At 41.8% G+C, this 23892-nt stretch overlaps 1 protein-coding gene across 1 annotated transcript in view; it reads right to left on the bottom strand.

The window, feature by feature from the left end:
- Nucleotides 1-280: 280 nt before the first annotated feature.
- COL4A5 (collagen type IV alpha 5 chain) overlaps nucleotides 281-23892 on the bottom strand; it is a 137122-nt gene continuing 113510 nt past the window's right edge. The window contains exons 39-51 of the mRNA XM_081179279.1: nucleotides 22924-23022; nucleotides 22703-22753; nucleotides 21807-21992; nucleotides 12578-12711; nucleotides 12382-12454; nucleotides 10909-10980; nucleotides 8152-8280; nucleotides 7884-7982; nucleotides 6008-6220; nucleotides 5003-5180; nucleotides 4105-4219; nucleotides 3591-3763; nucleotides 281-1629 (exon numbers count right to left, since the gene is read on the bottom strand). Coding sequence (XP_081035405.1) covers nucleotides 1548-1629; nucleotides 3591-3763; nucleotides 4105-4219; nucleotides 5003-5180; nucleotides 6008-6220; nucleotides 7884-7982; nucleotides 8152-8280; nucleotides 10909-10980; nucleotides 12382-12454; nucleotides 12578-12711; nucleotides 21807-21992; nucleotides 22703-22753; nucleotides 22924-23022 — 1604 coding nt within the window. The 3' untranslated portion in view covers nucleotides 281-1547. The remainder of the gene's footprint in view (nucleotides 1630-3590; nucleotides 3764-4104; nucleotides 4220-5002; nucleotides 5181-6007; nucleotides 6221-7883; nucleotides 7983-8151; nucleotides 8281-10908; nucleotides 10981-12381; nucleotides 12455-12577; nucleotides 12712-21806; nucleotides 21993-22702; nucleotides 22754-22923; nucleotides 23023-23892) is intronic.

A 23892-nucleotide genomic window follows, 5' to 3' on the forward strand; every position in this document is an offset into this window, starting at 1 on the left:
ATCCTGGTAACCATGAAATCATTGCCTAAGACAATGTGATTGTTTTAAGCTATTTTTAGAATGTTTTGGATGTGTTTGCTGCCCAGGGTTCCTTTGGAAGGAAGAGTGGGATATAAACTGATTAAATAATAGGAGGAAGCGATATATAAATTTAATAAACCTAACCCTAACCATTCAAGAAGGATTGGTATGTTTATACACTGTTGTTAGAAGAATGGCTAACTTGTAGGGATCCCCTTAAAGAGACTCCCTAAATAACTGACATGCAGGTATGAAAAGGTCAATTATTACCAGTTTTCACTTTATTTCAGTCAAAAGGGTTTTTCAAAGTGTACAGTTACTCTGCATAAAATAAGACACCATAGCTAAAAAAAGTGGATTTGTTTGTGCATGAATAATATTTATACATTTGTGTTTTCTGCATATTTTCCAAGGGGTAGTTAGCTGAACCAATGTAAGTTATTACTATATGAATATGATTTTTTTAATAGAAGAAAATAGCAGCCTTCCCTAATCTTGTGCCCTCCAGAAGTTTTGGACTACAACTTCCATAAGCCCCAGTCAACATGGTCATTTGCTAGGGATGATGGGAGTTGTAGTCTGGAAATCTGCAAAGCACCAGATTGGCTGAGCATTTAAAATATTTCACAGAATATGCAAAAATAAAACCCTTTAAAATGTGGGTTTTTCTTTTTTCTTTTGCTTCTTAAGGACAGATAAATCATCAAGAGTGTGGCATACAATATGGACATCAACAGCCCCGATTAAAAACAATTATGGCTATAGCATTATTATACCTTTTCCTAAATAAAATATGCCCAGAACTCAGAGAAGAAAATAAACCTTTAAAACTCAGTAGTAGTTTGCTGCACGACAAAAATAGATCCTCTCGTCACTTATTGCCTATACAATATTGCTTTCTGCTTTATGTGAGTATTTTTAACATATATATTTATATATAGGTTTTGGTTTACTCTGGTGAAGTCAGTGATTTTAGGCTGCTTTGTGTCTAAATGATTAAGAAGTTGAAAACTTAAAAAATGTGCTTACACAATATACACATTTCATTACTTACAAAGGAAAAAAATAAGCTTAAACATTTCATATTAAAAACCTGGGGTACAGTAGGGTTAGTAGCACCATGAACTTTGGGCTTCTCAAAATGAGCAGTCTGCTCTTTTGAACCATCACAGTGCATTGTAAGATTGTAGTTTCTTCTTTTCCTCTGGGATGAATTTTCAAAGCGGACCCTCTTGGCCTTTGGGGCGGGAGAAGTGGTAACTTCACCTTCTGATCCTTAGTGACCCCAGGTGTCTCCAATATTTTGCAAGAGGTCAGTTCCCTTCCTTGACACACACACAAAAAAAATGCACCAGAAGAACACCTTTGGGATGGCACTTGAGGATAGGCACACCGGAATCTGCATAATCAGAATTTTCTCTTCTTCTTCTTCTTCGTCTTCTTCTTCTGCACAATAGCACCATTGTTATATCTAAAGGAAGTGTATATCTAAAGGAAGTGCACCGTTAGATTTCTCCGTTGAGGCATTACGTCCTCTTCATACAAACTTGGCATCGACTAATGCGCGTCCTCAGGTCTCCAGCTTTCAGAGTCTCCGACTGAGGTTTACTGGTCAACAGAAATGCAGAGGACACATGAAGTTAGATACCATGGTTACATCTCTATACCAACCTTCCTCCAAGAATCTTAAGGTGGCATTCAAGATCCCTCCCAACCTGCTGTGCTATGCTCTCAGCAGCCCTGCAAGGCAAACTGAGCTGTGTGTCTGGAAGAGAATCCTTAGCTTGGTTGTAGAACATCTGCATTGCATGCAGAAGGTCCCAGGCCCAATCTCCAGGTAGGACTGGGAGAAACTCCCTCCCTGGAATGCCACTGTCAGTCACTGATTATAACACTGAGCTGGGTGGACCAATGGGTCTGACTACATTTAAAGCAGCCACCTATGTTTCCTATGGCTGGATGAAGTCATAGCTGAGTGGGAGGGTCACTGGCTCTTCCAGCTGCAGCTGGCAGTAGGTTTTTAGAGTCTCTCTCTTTTTGAGATAGAAGGCCTTCTAAGACCTCTTTAACTGGAGATGTTGGGAGTGGAATGGGTGGAGAGAACAAGCCAGATGGGGGTAGAGGAAGCGTGTGAATGACCACATTTTATAAACGACTCTGGTACAGTGACTGTGTGCATGGCCAAAGCTGGGCAGGTGGCAGGATCATGGAAGATTTTATTTATTATCACAATGTTTTAAGAACCTGTTCTTCATTAAAAAGAAAAAAAAGATGCCCCTAGAGGTTCACAAGATTAAAACCCAAATAAAACCCAAATAAAAGAATCAAGAGAAATGCAGTGCAAAAAACCTTAGCATAAAAACTAAGTAAAAGATTTTAGTTCAAAAGGAGACTAAAAGTTGTAAAGGTAAGGGGCAGTTATTATTGTTGTTTTTAAGGAAATATTCACCAGCTGCCAAAAAGAGAACAGGCACAACACCAGGTGAGGCCTGCTCCTGAGAGCACATTCTATAATTCAGGTGATTGGGGTGCCATCACAAAAAGGCCCTATGTTAGGATACCACACACCTCATCTCTGTGGTGGATTGACTCAGATGGACCTCTGAGGATTCTTTTAATAATCTGGCAGGCCAATTCGGTGCCCTCCAGAGGTTGTTTGACTGCAACTCCCATCATCCTTGTCCATTAGCCATGCTGGCTGGGGCTGATGGGAGTTGTAGTCCAACATCATCTGGAAGATGACACATTTCCCACCCCTGATGTAGGTTTAGGTTATTTCCTAGTCCTAAATGCATGCTATGGTTGTGCAGAATGGGGTTTTGCTTTGACAGGTGCACCAAGCTTTTAGCTATATTTCTAGTTTACAGTAACTCCTGACCATAGACCAAGCTGACCGGGGCTGATGGGAGTTGGACTTCAATAATATATGGAGGGCACTAGATTGGCTCATTCTGTCTTAATGGAATCCTTACACATGTAGGCATTGTCTCTACTGTGCTTAGGGAAGGATTATGCCTAGACTGTGAACCTTACATATAATTAACATAAAGTAATAGTTAATTATACCTGTATGTAGTGAAATAACTTTCTGTATTAGATTACAGGCTGGTGTGGTTTAGGGTTGCCATATTTTGAAAAGCAAAAAAGAGGACACATTTGCTGACTTCTTCTTTTAACTATGGATTGCTATGACGACTTTCATTTTACATACCCATGAAAAAGAGGAAGTATCCTGGAAAAAGAGGACATATATGGCAATCCTAGTTAGATCTGACTTAAATATTATAAGTTTACATGTTTAAGTATTGTTTATCTGGAATTAACCCCTATGTTGTTTTGTTTGTTGCATCTGCTAAGACTCATTATTTTGTCTGCTTCTATTTGTAAGCAATTTTTTAAAATTGACAAGCTTAGAGGTTGTGATTCAAAATGGCGTCCAATTGTAACCTTGACAAAACCCTGCTCCTTGATCTCAGGAACCATCAAGATATCATATGAGGTGTCCAAATGCATACCAAACAAAAAACTTGCCAAATATATATACATTAGTCAATGTGGGATACACTCACCTAAACATTTCTGCCACTTCCACAGTTGCCAGCCAGAAACTGTATGAATTAGCATAATAGTTGCAGGTCCCTCGACCATGACACTCAATGAAAGGAGCGGAACGGAATTCTTCCAGGCAGGAACCAGGAGAGGCCAATGCCTGTCCAGATCCCTCTGCCCCGGCACTGGTATGCTAAAAATAAAGCAGCAAGGTCAGTTTAATTGGCCTCATTCACACTTAATGCTAAGTCAAACTATGGCTTACCATAGACAAGCAATTGTGCTGGTGCACAGGGAGAAAACTGTGGTCACTTTTGCTTTGCGGTAGCTCCTGCTGCAGCCATGCTGCCAGAAGCTAAACCATGGTTTGGGCTCAGTGTTACATGGTTTGCCTGGGGTGTAGAGGGATATTGGTGGGTGGGGTTTGAACATGGCTCCTGCCCCCCTCCCCTCTTTAAGCTCACATGCATTTGTCCCAAACTCATGAAGAGAGCTTGGGACATTATTATGGAAACTTTCAGTGAAGGTACATACCATCATAAAAGAATAACCAATCCATAGAGAGTGCCAGCCTTGTGGACAAGGTGGGATTTGAATGGTCTGGCTGTGGATCGCTATAACCATGGCAGGAGCTTCACAGACAGTGCAGCTGAAGGGGGAAATATTGGGGAAGGAACAGTGTTAAAAGACCTGTTGAATCAGATTAAAAATCCCATCTAGTTCAGTGCCTTGTGTCTCACTGTAACCAGTTAGAAATTCCTACAAAGCCCAAAAGCAGGGCATGAAGGCAATAACCCTCTCCCGCTGTTGCTACCCAGCAGCTGGAATACTGTCACTGAACATGGAGGTTCTATGTTGTGGCTAACAGCAATGGGTAGGCTTCTCCTCAACCTCCTTTTTGCTTCATATGCCTTTATGCTAACTCTGAGTGACAGTGCAGTTTCTGGATTGCTTCAACTGACTGCTGGTTCTATTTTATTGATTTTAATTTGCAGCAGCTGCCCAGTGCGCACAGATAATGGGTGGCGCATAAGTACCACAAATTAATCTCTAAGCTACTTATTGTGGACTTATTATTATTTATTAAGTTTCTATACCACCCTTCATCCAAAGATCACAGGGTGGTTTACAATACAAAACCACATACCATAATGTCAAAACAATACCCACTCCATAGTTTGACCCTACACGTTAATTGAATGTGGCGTGAGGAAGACCTTTCTTTTGTCTGTCTTGAATCTCCTGCCCATCAGTCTGTACCCATCCCATATTAACAAGCCCTCATACATAAATATACAGCTCCATAATGTTTTATATAGCTTTATGCAGCAACATCTTCATCTAGACAGCTATTTGAAGAAAGCAACTAAAAGACAGAAAGAACATGCATTTTCTCTGTGTGTTTGGATCTGAATCCCACTTTCTGCCTCACCGGCTAATGAAGGGTTGGATGTTCTTTCCGGTTAAAGGCTCCATGCTCATTGGCATTGGCTCAGGGGTGGAGAGCCAGTAGGAATAGTCGTTCCGAGATGCAAAATTACAGACATTGTTGATGTTGCAGAACATGAAGGGCATGGTGCTGAAACGGCGGAGGCAGCTTCCAGCAGTGCCTGGCAAACAAGAGACACAATTTTATAGGCATGAGGGGGTGGGGGGAATCTTCCCCACTGTAGAAGGTCTTTATATAATGCCTAACCCAGCTTCCCCCATCCTTGGTCCCAAGATGTTGCTGGACTACACCTCCCACCAACCCCAACTGTTACACATGCTGTATGAGGCTAATGGCATATGTAGTCCAGCAACTTCTCGGAACTCTAGGTTGGAAAAGGCAGCCTTAAGTGCACCATGCAGAAGATGGTCCAGAAGATGCAGTGCAGGCCTAAAGGATTATGTATTTGACTTTTGTGACCCCCTCCTCTGCCATGGATTTACTTTGTGGCTACAGGCAAATCCCAGCCTCAGTTTGCCATCTGTAAAGTGGGATTCATAGTGCTTCAATCAGGTTTCCCGTGGATTGACATTTGTTCCAATTGTGCAGTAAGCTGCGGGTTTCCCCGGGGAAAGCAGCAGAACAGAAAGAAACACCTGTTGGAATGGTGACTTGAAATCATGGGACAAACAAAAGTGTGGCTGGGCCCTAAGTCCATATGATTTGTTTTGTAACATTAAATTTATTCTTTACTAAATTGCTGATTTCTACCTTCTTTGTTGCTTTGGATAGCCACATGTCGTGGATGCTTCAGTGGGGGCTGGACTAGATGGCCCTTGGGCTCGTTTCCATCTCTACAGTTCTAGGATTCTACTGCCTACACACACTCCAAAGTTTTGCATTTGATAGTAAGTGGGTGCCTGTTGTAAGCCGCTTTGGGTACTCTGAAAAGGTGGTGCATGAACAAACTGAATCAACGAATCAATCACATTCCCAACTATGTCTCACCCAAGTCCTGCCCATGGGCTCTCTCGTTCCCCTGCACGTAGAGAAGAGAAAATCCATTGTAAATCTGGGTGGTTCCTTGTGGGCAGAACGGCGTGTCTGTTGTCTGGCTGTGGCGAGTTATGAGGAATCCATGAGCAACTGAAGCAGGCCCAGGAAGACCAGGGGGGCCCTGAAGTCCATCTGGACCAGGGGGGCCCTGCGAGCCTCGTTGACCTGTTTATGCAGGACAAACAAAACAGATTAATTCCCCTGAGAAAGATGTAAAGATGTATAATAAAGCAAAGGCATGCCACACAGAAGTAAGATAGGCTGAATCTCCACTATATCATTTGACTTTAAGCAGGCTTGGCTTCCCAAAACGGGTCTGGGAATTGTAGTTTGTTAAGGGATCTGAGAGTTATTAGAAGGACCCTTGTCCCCTCACAGAGCACCAGAGTGCTCTAAATAATTCTGAATTGTAGCTCTGGAAGGGAATAGGGGGCCTCCAAACAACTCTTGGCACCCTTAGCAAACTACAATTCCCAGGATCCTTTGGGGGAAACCATGACTTCCTAAGCAGCACCGTAGTGCTTTAAATGTATCATACAGATATGGAGGTTCTGCTGAGGAGGCTTTTCTTCATGTCCTAGTGGTGGGTAAGGCAAGATTAGCCAAACCATGGTTTCTCTGGTTGCACCTAGGCTATGGAACTCCCTAACTACTCTCTGCTTTTCACCACCTAGCCAATAATATATTTAGGTAGGCATCTGACATGCTGGGCTCTGGTTTTCAGCTGGATTGGTTCATCTATCAGTGATGGCCAAACTTGGCCCTCCAGCTGTTTTGGGACAACAATTCCCATCATCCCTGACCACTGATCCTGTTAGCTAGGGATGATAGGAGTTGTAGTCCCAAAACAGCTGGAGGGCCAAGTTTGGCCATGATCCATATCTGGTTTTATTATTGTTCTCGTTTTGGCTTTTGCCTTAGAACTGTTGTAAAGTGCCCTGCACCTGCCAGTCCCTCTCAGAGCAGACTCTGAAAACAGACATGGTTAATGTATGCCCATTGATTTCAATTTGGCTACTCTCAGTGTAATTTTATTGGATGCAACCTACTGTCCAGAATGGGAAGGTGATATATACATTTTATCTGCAATAAAATAGAGGGAGAGAAAGAGAGAGCCACCGACTCAGAAGAAGGTGAATGTGCTTATAATTTGTTCCCTTCACTCCACATCGTCTTGTGCTTTTCAACTGAAAAATTCAGCTGAATTCAAAATCCGCCTGTTTAGGGTTCAGCTACTGTACTTTCACAGTTTGGTACCAAACTACATTTCCTATGTCCAGCTCATGCACATTATCACCTTCCCCTCAAGCAGCTGTTCTAAAGACATGTCGCTTCCTACTCTGCAGGCTTGATGGAACCTCCTCCTTGCACACAAGTGCTTCTTTCTCCCACCTACTTCTAAGCAAAATTGGGGCAAGTTCCTCCCCTCCAGCACATGTACCTTAGAGTACACAGTAACCACAAAATGCTGCAGCAAAAGTCATCTGGAGATTATTCACTTAAATTTATCCATATGCATTCACCCACAAGTTCCCACTCAGCCATGAAGCTCATTGGGTGAACTAGGGCCAGTGACTCTCAGCATCGCCTACCTCGCAAGGTTGCTCTGAGGACATAATGCAGGGAGGAGGAATCATGATGTAAACAAGCAAACAAGCAAGCAAACCTTTAAACCCACCAAGCTAAACAAAAGAAAATTTTAAGATACCCTGTTCCTTAAGACTATGGCAATTGATACTCAGGCAAATCAGATTGCTCCGCACACCATGCGCCTGTCGCCACCCTCTCACTGAAATTCTCTTCAACATGGATGGAGCGCTTACCATACCTTGTTGACCTGGAAGTCCTCTCTCTCCTTTACGTCCTCCTGGTCCATCAAATCCAGGAAGCCCATCTCGTCCAGGATCACCAGGAAGACCGATTGGGCCTAGATATGTGTATGCACAAACACATTGTAGTAAAATGTCTGCAAATATGCCTAAGCAGTCAGCAACTATAGTATCATGGTTTATTTAATCCTGGGAGCTGGCCAAATGTTAAGCTATGCAATTGTCTGTTTTATCTGAGTTTCTTATGTCTCCGAATGAGAAATTTACCTGGTAATCCTGGAGGGCCTGATAGCCCAGGTAGACCTTTCATTCCAGGCTGCCCTGGAGGACCTGGTGGGCCTGGGTCACCTTTTACAATAATTGTTTGTCCAGCTGGACCAGGTATCCCTGGAGGACCTGGAGGACAAAGCAAAAGCAGTTTTCAGTTTTTACATCACTAACTGGTCTTCCTCTTAATGATTCATTAGGGGAGAGGGGTGCATCCCACAAGGGAAAACATTTGCACATGCACATCCCACAAAAGGGAAATTGATTAGGTCCATCAGGGGCCCAGCAATCCTTCTGTTGGATCAGACTGAAACCATTCAAAGTGTGACCAACTTTGCTTCAAAGGTTCAAAGACTTTCTGGAACAGACAAGTCATTCTGACCCCATAGGAGACTTTTGATTTGGGACACAAAGGGCTTTTGTCTTTTCACTTTTTTTTACAGCATACAAGAGAGACTCAAAGGCACCTGACATTCAGAACAAAGGACAGAGAAAAACCTTTTCTCCAAACTGGACTCAATGACAGTGAAATTCAGCCTGATCTGGACCTGGTAGAAAATCTGCCCCTTTCTCCTATGCCTTTACTATGCTAAACTTTGCATAACTTGGTAGATCCCCCCCCCCTTCTTCTTGATTGATGTTTGCTTGAGAAAAGTTGAAGACGTGGCACATGATAGACATTTATAACATTATTATGCATGGTATGGAAAATGTAGCTAGAGAACAGCTTTTCTCTCTCATAACACCAGAACTCATGGACAATGAAACTGAATGTTGCAAGATTCAGAATGGATAAAAGAAAGTATTTTTCACATAGTACATAGTTCAACTATAGAACTCGCTCCCATAGGAAGCAGCGATGGTCACCAACGTGAATGTATTTAAAAGAGGATTAGACAAATTCATAGAGGATAGGGCTGTTGACGGCTACTAGCCACGATGGCTATGCTCCGCTTCCACAGTTGGAGGAAGCAATACTTCTGAATGCCATTTGCTGGAAACCACAGGAGGGGAGAAGGCTCTTGGGCTCATGTCCTACTTGGGGCTTCCCATAGGCATCTAGTTGGCCACTGTGAGAACAGGCTACTGAACTGCATTATCCTCATCCAACAGGCCCTTCTTATGATCTTATTTGTATTTTGAATATGGCTCAAGAGATGTATCCATATAGTACAGGGAGAGGGAACCTGTGGCCTTTCAGATGTTGCTAGACCACAACTCCCATCATTCCTAACCACTGGTCATGCTGGGCTGAGGCTGATGGGTGCTGGAGTTTTAAAACCTCTAGAGGGTCATGGTCCTGCTATAATGCTTCTGTTCAACACAAGCAGAAGGCTAATAAAGTAAATTAAGTGATCTTTGCAACATCCTCACTTAAAGGCGAATATAGTCAGACTGGAATGGGTTCAGAGGAGGGCAATGAAAATAGTCAGAAGTATGGAAAACAAACCCTAAGCAGAAAGATTGAACATACTGAGTATGCTGCTTAGCCTGCAGAAGACTTAGAGGAGACATGATAGCTTTCTTAAAATACTCAAATACCCAAAGAGCACTCAAAAAGGTCAAAGGCTTGCTCACTCCCGCCCCAGGGGGCAGGACCATATCTTATGAACTTAAGTTGTCAGGTAGATTTCGGATCAATGGTAACAGCAACTTTTTGATTGTAAGAGCAGTTTGACAATGGAACCAATAACTTAGTGGAGTGGTAGGTCTTCAGTGGAAGTCTTCAAGAATGTGGGGGAAGCTCTAGCTCTGGGTTTCCTGTATCAAACAGGTTAAACTAGAAGACCTAAAGCCCCCACTGACTCTATGATTCTGTGGCTGTATTTGCATGTCACATTAAGCTATCAACTATGATTTATAATGCACAAGTGAATCAGGTTTTTATTAGAAGTCCCTATGATTCCAACTAGAAAGAAAAGTGGGAGGCATTTAAAGAAACTAGTGCGACTGCACAAGGAACTTACAGATGAGCTGAGATTTAAGAAGGGCATTGTAAGAAATGGAAGAAAGGGGGAATCATAAAGGAAGAGTATACACACTTAGCCAACAGTTGCTGGGAGAAGATCAGGTAGGCCAAAGCTCAGAATGATATGATAGTCATCTTTCAAATATCTGTCACAGATGGAGCAAGTTGTTTTGTGCTGTTCCAGGGTTTATAGGACCCAAAGCAACAACTTCAAGTTACAAGAAAGGAGATTCCAACTAAACATCAGGAAGAACTTTCTGATAGTAAGAACTGTTTGACCCCTTAAAAAGTGGGTGGACTCTCAATCATTGGAAGTTTTAAAGTAGGGGTTGGATGGTCATCTGTCATGGATGCTTTAGTTGTGGTTCCTGCATAGCAAGAGTTGGACTGAATATCCTCAGGGTCCTTTCCAACTCTACAATAATATGATTCTGTGATTCATGCTGGGAGGAACAAACCACAATCTCTGACTTAACTTTACATCTGAATCTGTTACCAGGGTTTGGTTCACTCCAAACAAACTATGATCTGTAATCCAGCTTCTCATGTTGGCTTCCCTACTTTCTGAGAGGGGAGCCTTCAGCAACTTTCCAGCAGCTTCCTTGTATATGAATTTTCAAAACGCTGGGTGGTGGCAGCAGCTTTGATGGCCCAGTTACTATACTCTTTAAAGCAGAAGCAATGCAGCAGACCAATCTTCTCCAATAAACATCCCGACCCTGGTCAAAACAAGGTCTCACAGTTCGTTTTCTATTCTGGTTCAGCCACACAAAAAACACAGTTCCTACCTGGAGATCCAGGGAGTCCAGGGTCTCCTCCAAGGCCTGGTGGTCCTGAAGGTCCAAGGGGCCCCTTCATGCCTGAAAGGCAAAAGCTGTGCAGTTAATGATAACCCAGTGGAATTGAATGATCTTTAGCAGCATTAGCACTGCATGAAGCAACTCTATCTCCTGCCCCAGATATCTGTTTCTTTAGCTCAAAGGACATAATTTTTATCTGCAACATTTATGGCATCATTTACCTGTAAAGGCCGAAATTGGGGTGGGGACCCTCAGGTCCAGGGGCCAAATTTGGCTGTCCAAGGCCTATTCAGCCCTTAGAACTCTCCCTAGACTGCTTACACCCCAAGAGTTTCACCTGGTTGGAAGGTATTGTTGAACTCTGATAATGCTTTTTGCTTCTCTGGATTAAGGATAGAGGTGGGTGCAGGTGTAGAAACTAGCCGACTGTACAGAGGTAGAACATACATTCATTGCTCTGCCCACTTTCTCCTCTGGCCCCATCCACCATTACTATGTGGCCCTCAGAAGGCTGCCCAGAAAAGAATGCCTCCCACTTTGAGCTGAAAAGATTTCCCATTCCCTCCCTAAATGGATTGGGACATGGGTATCAGATGCACTGTAGCCATCTCCCAGCTGAAGAATCTTCCCACAATTTAGGATCTGCTTTGGAAGTAGCTGTTGGGGGAGCTTTCTTAGTACTGGTGCTTCATTTCTACAATTGCCTCCCTCAGCAGGTTCAACGCTTACCAATTAGACCCAGAAGTAGGCAACACTATGTTTTCCTGATCTTGTTGGACTGACTCCAACTTCCGATTAGCATGACCAATGTTCAGTGATGATGGGAGTTGTAGTCCAACAACATTTGGATGGCAACATGTGGGCTCCCCAAGTTATAGGATAAGACAGTTTTATTGTCAAAAGCTTTTATTTTATTTTAACATGCTCTGGTGGCTGCAGTGTTGGTTACCTTGTTCATTTTTTCTACATGATTCGAAACGGCATTTTGACTCAGGTGGTGGAAGCTCATCATTGTGGTGGTGACCCACGTCTTCATGGGAACCAAGTCCCACAACAAGGGCTCCACCACTAAGAAGGCCCTGCTCCAGGTTCCTACATGATGCGCCATGTTCACAAGGTGGGCCCACAACCTCATAGATTATTGTTGCTTTATGCTGAAGTTGATCTAAACTAATTTCAGTATTTTAATATCTATAACAGCAGCTTGTTGTAAAGCATTTTAAGCATAAACTGAATGCATCCACCAGGATCTGGACTCTGCTATTACAGCAGATGAATCTGTCCAGAGCACAGTCTAGTCTTGTTGTGTGGGATGAGTTTCGGTTGGTAAGCCCCAAAGATGTGCAGACAAGGTGCTTGCAAACTCTGGACCTTTGACCCTCTTGGCTGTTTAAAACTATCAGGGAGAGGGGCACATGGTTTTAGCTTGGAAGAGGCCCTCCAGAATTGCCTTTAATGTACCTGGGAATCCTGGAACTCCTGGAACACCAGGATCTCCTTTCATTCCATTCAGACCAGGACGACCAGAATCACCCTAAGACAACACAGTTGTGGTTATTACTTTCATAGGTGTGTATAGTACTGCAGCCTAAATCTCTTTCATCCAAAACCAACTGCTGCTTTAGAAACAAACATTTCTCCCTTTCCAAGCACTCACCGGGCGTCCAGGTAGTCCTTGGTCTCCTTTCAAACCAGGTGCTCCGGGCTGACCGGGCTGGCCAGGGTTTCCCTTTTCTCCTCTTACTCCTCCAGTTCCGGGGGGTCCACGGGGGCCTTCTGAACCAGGAAGACCTTGACATTGCAAAACACAAGTTCTTGGGTTAGAATGACTTGGTCCCCTTGCGAGTCACCTCTGTTATCAATGAGGGCGAGTGCTTGGAATGAACTCGTTCGGTTTAGTAATGTTCTCTGAATTAACTCAGAAACCTCTGCGCTACATGGTTATTGTTTTTGTTTGTTACTATGTTATGTTTTGTATCGCAAACTGCCTTGTGGTTCTCAGATGAAGGGTGGTATAGAAAACAAACAGAACAAATAAATACACCTGAAAGTAGTTCCCATAATTTCTGGGCGAACTGAATGTGAATAAAGTTTGTTTTGGGGTAGAAAATGATTTCTAGCTCATCTTCAAGTTCATTCAAGTGATTTTCTGCACTTTAGACACTTTCGGCCTTTAAGCTTAAAGGATGTAATTCTTGCAGGAAATATACTAAACAATTCATATTCCATTGTGTTTGTGTATTTTGCTGTTTTCTTATGTCTTCTTAAGTATATTATATACTTCAGCATAGCAACTTGGAACATTCTGAAGCCTGGAATCCACACACCCCACTCCCAGGATGAACTGTGAACTGAACTAGTTTGCTTTGGAAATGCATGAATGTGATCTGGAATTTGAGCAAGAACTAAATCCTTTTAAAAATGGACTTTCTGAGCTCTGGTATGGCCTCTGCTAAAGGGCCATCTTCCTTAGGTTTGTAGGGAGATGTATTTCCATGCTCAAGATGGAGCTCTGAAAGGACCTGGCTGTTGGGTCTTGGGATTCTGTTGCCATCTTCTGCCATGTACTAGATAGGCTTGCAATTTTGAGTTTTCACAAGGAAGTCATTTCAGATTATTAGCCTCACCTCTAATAATCACACCCATTCACCCAAAATCAAATCTTGTTTTTCTTTACACAGTCAACTTAAAACAAAGCACTGAAAAGGTATGGCGTTTCAGCAGGGGTGAGGAAGCTGGCGTCTTCCAGATGTTGTTGGACTACAACTCCCATCAGCCCCAGTCAGGGTGGCCAATGATCAGTGATGATGTGAGGTTGTAGGTCCAACAACATCTGGAGGGCCATAGCTTCTCCATTTCTATCTCACAGGTGGAGGGAATTGGGACTGAATCCTGGTGCTCTTGGTGATATTTTCATTTTCAAGCAAGCAAACTTTTCAGTGTTTTGTGGACTCTCACAACGTATATTGGGCAGAAACCACTTGTGGGTCCAGCTGAAAGGAACGGGAATTGAACGGTACCATGGTGAAAGTAAAATGACACCTTCAGCAGTATAGAAAACAGGTACACTGCGAGAAACAGGGACACATTCCATTGTAGACTTCTCCTGTGTTTGTACAACTCAGGACAATTTTTCATGAGAATGTAAGATGTAGGAATGAGATTCTCAATTTATTATTTTAGCCACATTGATAAATACAAGATCATCATTAGGTAGTAGCGGCCTCAAATATAAAATGTAGTTTGTATCTTAAATAAAAGTTATAAAAAAGTAAGAGATATCTTTACTTAAATATGTAGAAGAGCATATCAGGTGGAATTTACATATTGACAATATATTAAAAACATGAAATAGATTGTGAGGAGTGGGGAAGGTATTTAGTGGGGACTTGGCAATTTTCTCTTTGGCAATACTGGCTAATTAGTTACTTGTTATTAAGAAGCCTTTTTAGATTCCAATATCTCCTTAACCATGTAATACTGACTAAGGAGGGGCACAAACTAAACCCCAAAACCTAGCCTTCATGTTTATTGCAGAATTCATGTCAGCAGGAAAGCTGTTTTTGAAGAAAAACCAGGATCCAATATAGGACACATTAGTTGATACAAGTGCAGCTATAGGGGATTAATCACAATTCTTAAAGCATTGGCAGGGTTCAGTCATAATAATTAGTGGTGTGTGCATTACCATTTCTCCTCCTTCTTCTCCTTAGAAACTTTCACTTCCATTTCCAATTATTCACTCTATAGCATTATTTCCAAACCCTAAACTGTGGTTAATCTTAACTATGGTTTATTTCAACAATAAACCAGGGTATTGAACTTGGTTTTATTTTAATGGAAAACATAGTTAAGTCCAAACACAAGGTTGCCTGGTTTTAGATGTTATGCTAAACTGTTTTTAACAAAAGAATGGTGGGGAAAGTTTTTAATTTCATCTTCACAACCAAGCTGAGGCACAGGTGGTGTGTGGTGTGTGCATGAGCATGAAACTTCACCAGGCTCGTTCATGAAACAATAAACAACTCTCTGATTTACAACCAAAACAACATTTTAAACAACCAATGCAATGTAGTTAAGCAAACTGACCAAGGTAAGAATCTAACCTGGAGGACCTGGAAGGGTCAGAGTTCACCAAAGCCCAATGATCGATGTTAGGGGGGGATAGCAGACACCACACAGTGCAAAATAAGATTATTAGTTAGAAGTAGTACAGAAGAGATATTGATACTAAACAGTGCAAACCATTTCACCAGCATATTTTGTATTTACAACACAGCAAACATGCATACAAGGAGAATGCCCCCCAGGTCAGTAAACATAAATAAAAATATGGGTGTATAACTTAGCATAATTTATATATAGATATACAACTTATTCTGGTGATTAGGCTGCTATGACCAATGTGAAGCAAGCCACTGAATCTAAAACTTTGTTGAAGTTCTAGTTTTAATAATGCAGCCTGAGGCTTGCTATCTATTAGTTCTACATAAACAAAGACAAGTACTATTGCAACCATTTCACTGACAGTGCTGCATGAGGGGTCAACCTGGTTAAAATAAGTTTGCCTGTGATTTTTCCATTTGCATCGTAAGGGGAAGTAGCCTCTTCTTGGACCACCAAAGTGCTTCTGGGCAACAAAATGATTTAGAAATTTGAGGAAAAAAGCAAAGTAATGCAAGGCTCGATATAAAATTAAATGGATAATCTGAGCTCCAATAATTTCTCATTCATGAGCAGAACACTGGTTAATTATTAATATTTTGTATTTGTTAATATTCAAATATATTCATGGTTATACAGTCATACCTCGGGTTGTGAACGCTGCGGGTTGTGCATTTTCGGGTTGCAGACCATGCCAAACCCAGAAGTACCGTAACAGGTTACTTCTGGGTTTCAGCGCTCATGCATGCGCAGAAGTGCCAAATCGCGTCACACGCATGCGCAGATGCGGCACTGCAGATTGCAAATGCTGTGGGTTGCGAACGTGCCTCCCGCACGGATCACGTTCGCAACCCGAGGCATGACTGTAGCTGAATACAACTGAACAGTATCCAGCTACCCATAAGCATTTATTAATATCATTTAATTACTTAGTTAATAATAAGATTAATAATATATTTTAAAATAGCACAAAGGTCTATTTACTGTGTACATCTATTAATATTTAAATTATTTCCAGTTGTTCCTGCTGATACAAATTCCTTTTTCTTCTGTTATGCCCTCAACACAGAACATGTCAGTGAAATATTCCAAAAATATACATACTCCATGCAACGTTCAATTATAAAACAGAGTTTATATATGCATATGTAAGTTTTATCTCACTCATTCTTTCATTCTCTTTATCCTTTGACAGTCATATTATATTAATATTAAACAAAAGATGAGGCTAATGTAAACATTTTAGAATATAATAGAATGGAAGTTTTGCTATGGCTTTAAATAAGGACAATTTCAATGGTTGGTCCATGTTGCCCTACCAGGGCACTATAGTACTGAGTATGGCTTCTCAACTATCTTTTTTTTTTTTGTCTAATTGTAGATTTACTCAACCACAGATGGTTGCTATATTAATTTAATGCCTGGAATTAAAACAGTGTTTTTTGGCTGGGGTGAAGATGTTTTGCTTTTTAAAAGCCATCACAGCAAAACTTTCAAGACTTCATCCAAACACATCTAATACTTAGGTGTATGCCAAGTCATTCCTATTCTATGGAACAGTGTTAGAAGTATTTTAATGAGGTCTGACTAACACTACATTAGAACAGAACAGCAACAATGTTCAGTGAAATCAGAGCAGAGAAGAAGGTTGTGGAAAAACAGCACAGCCATTTGCAAGTCTACTCTGAAGTAAGTTTCTAATGAGTTCCATGGAATTTACTTCTACGTAACTCTGTAAAAGAGCAAAGTCTAAGGCTGTTACAAACAAGGTACGCAAGGTTAGTAAAATAAAATAAGTTCAACTACAATATGCTAAAACGAGATCTACATATTATGGGATCCATAGAAATATAACTTTGAGTCGCCTGTTTAGTAGCAATGGTTTGGGCACTGTCCTGAAATTTATCCAGGAGTAGTGTGCAGAGGGATAAAACACACTTTGCTACAGATCAGCAAAAGGTATAGTCTTAACTTTTTTGTTTTATATTAGCATCCTGCTTCACTGCAAAATCCTCATGAAATAGTAACAGGTTGAATATCAGGAAAGCAGAGGCTCAGAGTAAGTCAGTTTACACAAGGCAAGATATTAACCAGTAGAATACAATAAGGATACATAGACCAGTGCTATTTAATTAATTTTGTAAATTAATTTAAAAAATCTGCAGTCAGGGCTGAGCACTGAGGTAGTGAAGTCTACAGAAAACATAAAGCCACTCCAGATGGTGACATCCTATCTTTTCAGACAGTGTGAACTAGTAGGTAAGTGAGGAATCAATTCTGACCATCAACAGTTTGGTTTTGGTAAAATATCAGACGCCAGCTTATGCACAAACCCTGCTCACTAAGTGTAAGAAACAGCAGGCAGTGGCCTTTGGTGAACTGGCAAAAGGAGAGTTTGTCCTGCAATTTTCAAAGCTCGCTCTATAGTAACTCAGAACAGAGCTTTTTAGTGTGGCTGCTCCTGTTCTGTGGAATAGCATTCCTGTCAAGAATCAAAAGGCACCTACTTTTTAGAAACAACTGGAGACCTTTCTTAAGCTGGATAAATGAGCCTTTACCATGAGTGCCCATTGGTTAGGGATTTAGTTTTGTTTTAAATATATTTGTTGTTCTGTGTTTTTAACTGTTTCAGATGTCTTATGTGTGAATCGCCTTGAGATAGTGGGTTACAATATGATTAATAATAATGATTAATTATTGTAATAATAGCAACAATAATAGGAGCACACAACCTTGTGTGAGTGGTCTTGGGTTATACTGCCCATGTGAGCAGTGCTTTTGTGCCAACAATATGTCATTGGAATTAACCAAGTCAAAAAATGGAAAGGGAATGTTTGCTAGGCCATGAGCCGAAAATGTGTATATAGAAAAATTGGGAGTAAAAATCTATAAAAATACTTATCATAAATTACAAAAAAACAGGGTGATATCCAACATTAGTTAATGGGTCTACACAGAATATGACCAACACTGGATGACACCCACACACAATCCACCAAGACAATATTTTAATTGTCAAAAGGCTTAAAGTTTGATATGCATGTATAGCACTGGATATGTTCCAAATAAATTTCTCATACACAAAGTATGCCAAACTAGCTCAGTGCCAGGTTAGTTCTATGATGGATATGATGTCGGCAAATGTTTGGCAAATGATGCTGTTATCCTTTCAATCAGACTTCCAATTCTTGTAAGCTGCAAGAATAACCCAGAAAATTGTTATATGGCCTCATGTTCAAGTGACATGTTGAGTTGGAATCAACTTTGCAAGACATTTGCCCAAGCCCTGACAATGATCTCCATGGATAGCAGAATTGTCAATAAGAGTCCTGCACTGACTGACAGTGTAGTGTAGTGGTTAGAGTGCTGAACTAGGACTTGGGTTTGACTCCCTACTTAGTCATGAAGCCCACTGGGTGACTTGGGCCCGTCTCTTGCCTTATCTAACCTCACAGAGCTGTAGTGAGGATAAAGCAGAGAGTTGGAGAAGTTTGTATGCCACCTTGAGCTCTTTGGAGAAAAGGTGGGATATAAAATTGATTACTGTTATGTAAGGTTAATGACTTGGCATACCCATCCTACAGACTGAGACATTTGTTTTCATCAAAGAAGTACATTCAAGGGCATGCAAAGTTATCACACTGGAGTTAATGAGCTAACCTGTGGCACCTGGAAGGAGGGGACCAAAAGTTCACCAAGGCCATCATTAGAATGGGGAAACATCAATATGGTTAGATATGTCAATAAGTTAAACGTTTTCACAGTGATCCATCTAAAATTCCTTCTTGTATATTATGAATAGACCAAACTATTATAATCCATAGAATTTTTAAAACAACTGATTAAACTAAAAAGAGTTCAGTTTTGCAGGATGGGATGAAATGACACATTAGGAATTCTCACATCAAAAAGCAAGACCATGTAAGAACTGAAGGAAGTCCTTTACTGAATTACGTTATCAATTGCAAGAACTCATCTAATTATCTACAATTATAATGAAGATCAATAGAACGTTTGATGTATAACAGTATTTTAATATTTTTTTGGAAGCCGCCCAGAGTGGCTGGGGAAAACCAATTATTATTATTATTATTATTATTATTATTATTATTATTATTATTATTATTATTATTATTATTATTTCCAATGCATCCATTGATCTTTGTCCAAGAAACATGCTTACACTGGTCAACTCCATTGTGATAATATATTACAGCAGTGTGGGGGAACTTTGACCTTCCAGATGTTGCTGAACTACAACTCCCATCATCCCTTGCTAATGGCCATGCTTGCTAGGGCTGATTGTTATAGTTCAGCAACATCTGGAGGACCAACAGCCCCTTACTCCAGTGTTACAGAGACAGTATTTAAACCATTCCTGCCCATTCAGGAGTCCTAAAATGTGGATTGACTTGAACAGTATAACAGTTTGGTCTACCCACACTGGGACATGCATGGTGGAGTGAGATGGATGTTTCATGTTGTACAGTACAGTCCACATGCAATACAAACCAAGATGGTGGGAACAAAGCCACTGAGCCATTACTGGTGTTTTCCTCTCAGTCACAACCTAAAGAGGCTCCTTCTCTCCTTCTCAGTGTGAAACCAATTTAGGCTCGTATCTGTTTTACTCAGGATTATGTATACTCATTTGGGGAAGGAGGTGGTGGGGAAGAAAACATCATTTTCCGCCAGTGTAAATCAAATCCTCCTGAATCCATAGGAACTTGCCTATCAACGAAGATCTGTTCATGAGGCTCTTATCCAAGTGCCCCCACCTTTAGAAGTAAGGGACCAATACTCAAGATCTGCTGGGATGAGTGAAGCTTGAGATAGGTGGATCTTTGGTTGAGCCTGGGCTCAGCCGGGGTTCCCAGCTCAGCCAGAGATATGCCAGCGTAAGTCCTCCACCCTGGCTCAACGAGCTGAGCTGAGGTCCCCAAAGTCCGCCCCAAAAAGTGTGGTGGGGGAATGGCAGAGGTGATTTACCCCTATTTCCCCTTCCGGGTACGATTGTATGTATGCAAAGATTGGTCACATTCTGGTACGAAGTTAAGATTTGTTTATTTGTCCAGGCATGTTAACTTTTGCAGGATGATTAATGCTAAAGCTGCTGTGTTGTTTTCAGGTACTTTATTTGTTTGCTTTTACTCTGTGCTGTGTACCCTGGCTTGGTGTCTGTACTTATGAAGGGCAGGTGATAAAATATCTTTAATAAATAATTTCTGCTAGCAAACAACAAGTAATTCCCACCCAAATCTGACTCCCAACTGTTGCACATTCTGTTCTGCCCACTTCCATTTCCTGAGGTTCCATCTGGTTTTGCCCAGACATTTTTGAGCCATAGCAGCTTATAAAAATGTCCTGGATTCTATCTATTTAAACCTAAATCCTATTGGGGTTTTTTTTTTGCACCTTTGTCAAACAGAGCCAGTGTGGCACAGTGGATAGAAGTTTTGGACTAGGGACTTGGGAGATCAGGGTTCAAATTCTCACTCAGCTATGAAGCTCACTGGGTGGCTTGGACCAGTCATTGCCTCCCAGCCTTGTTTACCTCACAGGGTTGTTGTGAGGATAAAATGTGGAGAAGGAGAACCATGTACACCACCATGGGAGGAAAGATGGGGGTATACATGTAATTAATTAATGATAAACCAATAATGCTTAATTACTAAGTAACAGAACACACACCTGTCTGCCATTTAGAAAACCATGATGGACAATGGCTACAGCAACAACTAGGTCATGGTTTGCCAGCTCCACTTGTTGTCGGTTTTAATGGAGTATTTTGTGGACACAGAAAACAGTATGGAAGATATATTAGCTTTCCCATCTTTTGCCAAAGAATGTTCCAGTCATTATAGAAATTTTTGTTGGACACCCAATATCAGCTCAGTGGCATTCACCCATCAAATGGGAATTATCAGTTCCAGAATTAGTACATGGTAGGTCAGCAAACAAGACGAGAGGGCATAGAAGGATGAAGATGATGCAGGGGTGTACTGAATATCCGTCGGGAGTTGTGGGACGTGATGGAGCATGGATGAGCATACATGACATGAAGATGAATGAAACCATGATAAATTCTGATCATGCTGTGCTGCTAACATGGATTTGATTTCCATAGGTCTTGCGGACAGTGCATATTATTATGTTGTTGTGCACAAGATGGATTTGTTTTATCATGTGGCACCATGGTGCAGGGATGTTTGGCAGATGCAATTAAAAGTTGATTTGGGTGCTTGGCTGGATGATTGCCGTGATGACATGCGGAGGCTTATTTCAAATTGGCAACATTTTGCAGACAGGTTATCAGTAAGGTGCTCTTTTCTTTTCACTCTTGACATGGGTACCTCTGGTTACTAACTTAATTCGTTCCGGCGGTCTGTTCTTAACCGAAACCATTCTTAACCTGAGGTACCACTTTAGCCAATGGGGCCTCCCGCCGCCACGCGATTTCTGTTCTCATCCTGAGGTAAAGTTCTTAACTCGAGGTACTACTTCCAGGTTAGCGGAGTCTGTAACCTGAAGTGTTTGTAATTCGAGGTGTTTGTAACCCGAGTTACCACTGTACTTTCAGGTAACCTCTCATGGTAAATTAAGGATACCCAGAAGACATCAGGTGCGTGTATTGCAATTTCAGCCGAACAGTATACAAGTATACTGTTCCAACAGACCAATAACCTGTCAGCAAAATGTCTGTTGAATTTTCTCTTTCTTACCTGGCCTCCCTGGTATGCCTGGTTGCCCAGGGCTTCCCTTAGGCCCTTCTGAAGGTGGTCCTGGTAGCCCTGGAGAGCCAGGGGAACCTGGAAGGCCACGGAATCCTGGACCGCCTGTTTCTCCCTTCAGACCAGGGGCTCCTGGAGGTCCTGAGGGTCCAGGTAAACCCAAGTCACCCTTTTGACCTGTTTAAGGGTGGGGGAAGAGAAGAGAGATGTTTATAGATGCACTGCAATGTTTCAATTATCAATACTGTATACTAAAGGCAGGCAGACATCAAGCTTGCAGGATCTGCATGTCCCACCCCCGGATCCTGAGATCCATTGGACGGAGGTAAAGTGCAAAATAGGGATCTGAGGCACACAGAAGAAAACCTTATCCCAAGTGAAAGCTGGTCCATTAAAGAGGATACTGCCCCACCAATCATAGTCTGTGCGTACCCATCCATCTTCTTTCTTGCAACCAGTCAGAGGTTTTTCTGCTAGTCAATGACTGTGGTCCCACCCAGTGCTTTTTTTTTCTAAAAAAAAATGTTATGGGGTACTCTCATTTTCCTACTCATACTGAAATACTGTCCCTCAATGAGGCCAAACTTAGATTCGCAAAATGTTTAGGGGTATGCATCCCCCAGAAAAAAGCATTGGTCCCACCTACTCTGTCCATTTCAATAAACACCAGCTGTAATTTCTTATACCAAGTCAGATTATGTGTTCAAGAATCATCTCTTTTGAATAGTAATGGTTCTCCAGATTCTCAAGCAGAGGTCTTTGCTACCTGATCGTTTTTTAACTGGAGAAATCCATGATTGAACCTGGGACCTTCTGCATGCAAAGCATGTGTCCTGCCACTGAGCTATAATCCCTCTCTTTCATGAATGAAGAAAAATAAACTTTGCCTGAGAGTCCTGGGAGTCCAGGAGGTCCGGGGCGTCCAAAACCTGGTTGACCTAAAATACACAATCGCCATAGACAGGTTAGTTATAGATCTGTGAATGCAGTACTTGCTGCTAGAGGCAAACACTTTTAACCAATGAGTGCATCTATGGTAGAACTGCCACCTCAAGTGTTTGTATCAGAAAGAGAAAAGAAAACATTGTAAGAGATGGAAGGTGCTGACCTGGTTCGCCTTTCTGTCCTGCTGGTCCAGGAATGCCATCCCGTCCAGGCTGTCCTTTTTCCCCTACAAGGCCGGGAGGGCCAGGGTGGCCAATGTCACCTAAGAATAGTAGAAAGAGTATATTACAAATATTGGATTTCATTACTGATCCTCATACTGACCTATGGATGCATTCTGAACAGCTAGCAAGATAAGGAGGACATAGGCATGGCCTGCTGGATCAGACCAGTGGTCCATCTAGTCCAGTGTCCTTTCCTGGCAGGGTCCAACCAGATGCCTGTGGGAAATATGCAGGCAGGATACAAGCACAATTCCCCCCTCCTATGGATTCCAGCAACTGCCATTCAGAAGCATTTCTCCCTCTGCTTGTGGGGGCAGAACATAGGCATGGTGGTAAGTAGCCACTGATAGCCTGGTTCTCCCACGAATTTGTCAGATCCTCTTTTAAAGCCATCTATGTTGGTGGCCATCACTGCCTCCTGCGGCAGCAAGTTCCATCATCTTCCCTACGCACTGTGTGAAGAAGAAGCATTTTCTTTCCTAGTGTCTATGAGAGAGGGAGAAAAACATTTCTCTGTCCACTTTCCCCATGCCAGGCGCAATTTTATAAACTTTTATTATGTCGCCTCTTACTCACCTTTTCTCTAAAGTAAAAAGTCCCAAACACTGAAACCTTTCTTCATAGGGGAGAGTCACTAAATCCCCTTGATCATTTCTGAATGCTTCCCAACTCTACAATATCCTTTTGGAGGCAAGGTGAGCAAAACTCAGTATTCCAAATGTGGTCGCACCATAGTTTTGTTTATCATCCATCTTTACCTTAAGACCGTTTGCTTCAGCGATCAAAACATTCCCCTTACTTTGGTGTATGCAGAGAACTATAAAACCTACTTGAGGGGTGAAAATGCTCAGTTCCATCCATCGCTGTATTAACAGCATTTTATAAGAGCCAAGTAATCTACCGGTACT

The sequence above is a fragment of the Podarcis bocagei genome, assembly GCF_964188305.1.
Source record: "Podarcis bocagei genome assembly, chromosome: Z".
Taxonomy (NCBI): domain Eukaryota; kingdom Metazoa; phylum Chordata; class Lepidosauria; order Squamata; family Lacertidae; genus Podarcis; species Podarcis bocagei.